Source organism: Trypanosoma rangeli (assembly GCF_003719475.1).
Source record: "Trypanosoma rangeli strain AM80 chromosome Unknown Tra_15.4_contig_00317, whole genome shotgun sequence".
Lineage (NCBI taxonomy): Eukaryota > Euglenozoa > Kinetoplastea > Trypanosomatida > Trypanosomatidae > Trypanosoma > Trypanosoma rangeli.
The window spans coordinates 1-4,919 of NW_021706057.1; the positions used below are offsets into that span (position 1 = coordinate 1).

Consider the following 4,919-nt stretch of genomic DNA (forward strand, 5'->3'; position numbering starts at 1 on the left):
GCAGAGAGGCACCTGCAAACATAGAGAAGGTCTGGAAAAGCTCCTCGTCACGTTTGCCGAAGGTGCGTGGCAGCCTCAGGCCGCCCTCGGTCACCATGTCCAGCTTGTTGATCAGCTGGGCGACGGCCACAATCGAACCCTCATACATCACAGGCATACAGAGAATCGTCTTGGTGCGGTATCCAGTCGCCTTATCCACCTCGCGGTTAAATCGATCGTCGGCATACGCGTCAGAAATGTTAACGATTTCACCTGTCTGGGCCACAAATCCCGCAATACCCGCACCAATCGGGGTGATGACAATATTGCCATCTTCAAAGTGGGCCTCTAGTGTATCCTCCTTGACAAGAAAGATACTGCAGCGATCGCTTTCAGTCAGTGCCTTGGCGGTGTTCATGATCGAGTTTGCAAGCACGGCCTCGTCTAGATTGTCACGAGCGAGCTGCATTGCCATTGTCAGCATGGCCTCTGCCTTTTCTTTGTTCCAGCTCAGTCGTTCCGACTCGATGGCGTTGTGTACGGCATATGCAATAAATTGAAGGGTGTCCCTGAGTTGTCGCTTTTGACCTTGATCATTGTGCCCCCATACACTCTCTACGCATCCTATCACATCACCTTCGTAGCTGAGTGGTATATAGAGTGTGCCGGCAATGTTGTATTCTATGCCAGCGATAAACGCCTTGCCGAGTGGCGTTGTTTCGTCAATTGTCGCTGCCGTTCCGTATACGGGGTCCCTTAACAGGTTATCAGTTGGATCCTTATAATACACGAGGGATCTGGAGGAACCAAGAGAATTGTAAAGCGCCTTGTTTAGGCACTGAAAGATGTCTTTAAGGGGTTTACCAAGAACAAGTGCACACTCCATTAGCGATGAAAAATCATTTGTTGGTTGCGGCGATGGAACGTTCATGTACCCCAACGATTCAATGATTTCAGCAAGAACATCTTGTGGTGCCCGTAACAACACTGAGGCAAACGCATTCTTTTCGGAAGCAGAAAGTGTCTTGTTGGTGCGTTGATAGCGTGCCAATATGGACTCAGTAATGGCAAAAGCCTCGCAAAGGTGGTTTGATTCATTTAACATTTGATGCTCGTTGGGGTTGAGACGACGTTGGGTAAACATTTTTTTTTTTGCCGACTCTTTATCGCACCTAAAGTATTTTTTTTATACTAGAAGCAGAAAAAAAGGAGCTGGGGAGAAAGTGCGCGGAGAAAGTTATGCTGAATCTAACAACAGCAAGGCGCAATAGCATTGAGCCCCAGTAGTTGTGCAATGTGTCGTGGCAAGAAGGAAAAGTATTGTGTGTATTTGTCTGTGTGAATGCAGAGGACCTTATTGGATGAATATTCTGTGCAAAGCACAGCATAGCATAGCATAGCATGACACTGCAATAAATAGGGGAAACACAAATACAGACACCGGTTTGCAGAAGAACAAACATACTCACATTTTGTGAAAGTACAGGTTTTGCATACACAATGCAAGAACACCCACAAGGGTAAAAAAAAGTATACATTTTTGTTGTATGGTAAACCAAAATAAAAATAAAAAAATTATTCTTTCGTGTTGTTGTTTCTATGGTTTGGAAGTTTTCTTCGTCGCTCTTTTTTTGGTGATGCGCGCCGGCGACAAGTACGTCTCCCCTAGTAATTGGTTGGCCTTGTCCAGACGGAAACAGCGGGCCCGATCCATAACATCGTCATATACCGATTTCCCGTATCGTGTTTCTGCCAGTAGTGTCGCGATCTCAACGTCGCTCATGCTGGACTGAATGAGGTACGTCTGGGGTAGGACCGTCACCCCATCGGGATGTATGTGAGAGATGTAAGTTCCTTGATCCGTGCTTCGGCCTGCCTTGGCCCGTTCCAAGTTACGCAGCGCCTTGAAGTACAAACTTTCACGGAATCGATCGGATTCCATTAGCATCTTATACTGTGTCGCCTCCGGCTCCGGTAGGGAAGTCTTTGCAGTGACAAGTCCACGGTACTGTGCAAAGAGACGCACAATGTCGAAGCGCGCCACATCGAAGGTGGCGCAGTGAGAAGCACAGTACTTCTCGAATGAGGGCGCATCCTCATCAGTGACAGGCCTAAACATATCCCGGTCCTCCTCCGCGAGAGCGTCAAACTTCCGCGACAGATGTGTCCAGGAATCATCTGATATAATCCGATTGATCGCAAGCACCCTTGACACTGCCGTAAAGAGGGCCCTCTGAGTCGGAGCCACAGCTCGTAGCATCTCCACAAAAGAAGTAAAGTAGCGCATTTCCGGAAAGTACCAGGCTATAGGGAGTGTACGCTCACGCGTCTGCTTCTTCGCAGTGCGGAGCGCCTTGGGCACCATTTTTTCGCGGAGTTTTTTTTTCTGCTCCGACTTCAGCCGCGTCAGTGTATTCTTCGCCATATGGGCGGTAAATACCTCGTCGCCCGCACTCGCCATGTCATCGGAGCGAAACAAAAGACGCATGAGTAAGTTAAAGTCATTGAAAGACTTCTCGCTATCGTGAGCTTTTAGAACTCCAATTTCGTTTGCGCGTGCGTTGTAGCGTTGACGTTCCCCACGTGTGAGTTCCCGCCATCGTTGCGACACAACCCGCATATTTTCTTGCCCACGCCGCAGGTTTTTAGCTGTGAGAATCCGCTCCTTCTCCTGTATTTCCTTCGCAAAAAGGGAGAACCCGTTGATATTGTGACGCGTCTGTGCAGTACACGCACCCCAAAGCGGCTGAGCATTGCCGCTGAAAAAGCGGTATGGTCTCATACTAGCAGAGAAGGAGGTGGCGCGCTAAATACCTTTGAATTGCATAGTTGTTGTTGTTGTAAGGGGAGTGACGCAACGACAATACGCGCATCCATCAGGGGCATGGAAGAAAAGCAAAGAGTAGCAGCGTGTCAAGGCACACGCGGACGTGCAAAACCCACATGATGGCGCACACGCGCACAAAGGCGAACAGACGACAACAAGAAGGAAAAAAAGAAAAAATATCATAATATTAAAAGGAGAGGCGTATTGAGACCCGTCACCCCACGCGGGGTCCATCATGCAACCCAAACACCTGCATCAATGCAAAATGCGCCCTGTACCATAACTGACCTCCAAACGAGGCCCGCTTAAGAATCAACTCACGACTACGGTACGACCAACGAAGGCCCAACTGACCGTTAAATGTAGGAAGGCCAATCTTCATCCAGTACTTCGCCTGTCCACCTGACACTGCTGTTTGATATCTAAAGACGCACCACTTAAAGAAACGGTTATTGAGAACAAGGGTTGTCACGGTTATGTCCCCATTCGTTTGTTTCCAGGACGACTGATCAAAAATAGAATGTAGTAGAGACCTCAAGAAAAACGACTGTGCTACAAACTTGCCATTGTTCCACAGCCAAGAGAAGTACGACAAGCTAGCGTCCCTGTTATTCATCGGATACTCCTTCACCTCGTAAAAACAACTCGGGGCATGCAGTACCCGCGCCGTCTCCCCCAACGGGCCTTCAAAGAGTGTTACACAGTTCCAAAAGGCCAAAGTGGGGCACGGGTTGCTTGTGCGCAGACCGGTATCGTAGCCCACGAGACCCATGTAAAGGGGAAGCCGATAGCGAGACAGAAAAGAACACCCTTTTCGGTTGCGAAGCGCCAGTGACGCCGAAAAGGCCACTAAAAACGAAAAATCAGCATACTTGTTGTTGATGTCATCTAAACAATGCTCCATAAGTCGCCATTCAACATTTGTCGGCGAGTACAGACGCCTCTGAACAAGGTAGAGAAGCGTAAAGAAGTCCTTCCGCCGTGCATTTTCCTCCTGAAGCGCGGCCCTACTCACCCCTAATTGACCAAATAACATTCACATGCTGACAGTATATTTGATTGCGTGTTTGACGCAAAAAAAAAAAAAAAAACAATGCCAAACGTATGCAGACATGCACACACAACGAATAAAGGAAAGGGATAGGGATAAGGAGGTTTCATGAGTGTTGCCGGTTAATTCAACGCGAGAAGGATAGCGGAGTGATTTGTGGCCACCATGCATAAGAATCTTAGAGGGACACTTTAAGGATACAGACATGCCAGCAAAGCAAACTAAACATGAACACACACACACACACGCATCATTCCACGAGTTCGACAACACCCTGTTGAATTAAACTCTCAGCTTCTTCGAATCCTAACAGGATTTGTTTACCCTTGTAGAGATTAATAACTGTCCCCGAGATGGGGGACACAAAGACGTGGTTCGCCAAACCTCGAACCTCCAATTGTTGCGTCGAGGGAGGCCGCCACGTGAAGGCTCTAAGATCTAACGGAACAGCAAATGATGTCATGTACTCCACCATGACTTCGTTATATTCTTGCAGAAAAGTCGATTCACATGGCGCCAAAACGTCCGACAAGGCATTGTCCTTTGCCTCCCACCACGCCCTTGTCATCTGCGATCGCCTCCACATCAAGTACGCCAGAAGGCAACGCTTGTCCCTCAAATACTTCGCCCAGTAGTACTTCATGGAGCTGGCGTAAAACGGCAGAGACGGATCGGCGTACGGGTTACGAGATATGGATTCAAGATGACGGAATGAGTCTGACATGCCGTTCACGACGGCTCTCACTTTGCGCTCGTCAAACGGCACCATCGTGCCACCACTTACCACAAGCGCCCGCAGCTCATTGATGAGCTCTGCGGAGGGATCCACGGCGTCTTCCATTGGCACACGGCGCCTACACCCTTTTCGGCTAGCAAAACAACACCAGCAACAAAACAAAAGAGCAACACAAAGCAAAAAAAAAAAAAGGGGGGGGGGGGGAAGGCACATAAACTTGATAAAACGCCACAGCGGGAAAGAGAACGGAGGACAAAAAAAAAAAAAAAACTATAAAAAAATACAAAATAAAACCTTTTAACGAAAGGTAAACGGACCTAGACCGA

At 48.3% G+C, this 4,919-nt stretch overlaps 4 protein-coding genes across 4 annotated transcripts, besides 5 other annotated features; all 4 read right to left on the bottom strand.

Moving 5' to 3' along the window:
• Positions 1-1,123, bottom strand: TraAM80_07513 (cAMP specific phosphodiesterase; the record flags this gene model as incomplete). Its single annotated transcript, XM_029384303.1, has 1 exon — positions 1-1,123. A coding segment is annotated over one exon (1,123 nt), but the record flags the coding sequence as incomplete, so codon positions are not given.
• Positions 1,124-1,353: 230 nt separating this feature from the next.
• Positions 1,354-1,382: a microsatellite.
• Positions 1,383-1,576: 194 nt separating this feature from the next.
• On the bottom strand, positions 1,577-2,761 carry TraAM80_07514 (uncharacterized protein; the record flags this gene model as incomplete). The annotated part of the gene is made up of 1 exon (XM_029384304.1): positions 1,577-2,761. One exon carries the CDS (start codon positions 2,759-2,761, stop codon positions 1,577-1,579), a length of 1,185 nt encoding a protein of 394 aa, XP_029235894.1.
• Positions 2,762-3,020: 259 nt separating this feature from the next.
• On the bottom strand, positions 3,021-3,842 carry TraAM80_07515 (uncharacterized protein; the record flags this gene model as incomplete). Its single annotated transcript, XM_029384305.1, has 1 exon — positions 3,021-3,842. The coding sequence occupies one exon, from the start codon at positions 3,840-3,842 to the stop codon at positions 3,021-3,023; it is 822 nt and encodes a 273-aa protein (XP_029235895.1).
• Positions 3,843-3,880: 38 nt separating this feature from the next.
• Positions 3,881-3,900: a microsatellite.
• Positions 3,901-4,088: 188 nt separating this feature from the next.
• Positions 4,089-4,107: a microsatellite.
• TraAM80_07516 (GINS complex subunit 1) lies at positions 4,108-4,698 on the bottom strand (the record flags this gene model as incomplete). The annotated part of the gene is made up of 1 exon (XM_029384306.1): positions 4,108-4,698. One exon carries the CDS (start codon positions 4,696-4,698, stop codon positions 4,108-4,110), a length of 591 nt encoding a protein of 196 aa, XP_029235896.1.
• Positions 4,699-4,730: 32 nt separating this feature from the next.
• Positions 4,731-4,784: a sequence feature (A-rich).
• Positions 4,785-4,847: 63 nt separating this feature from the next.
• Positions 4,848-4,886: a sequence feature (A-rich).
• The last annotated feature ends 33 nt before the right edge of the window (positions 4,887-4,919 follow it).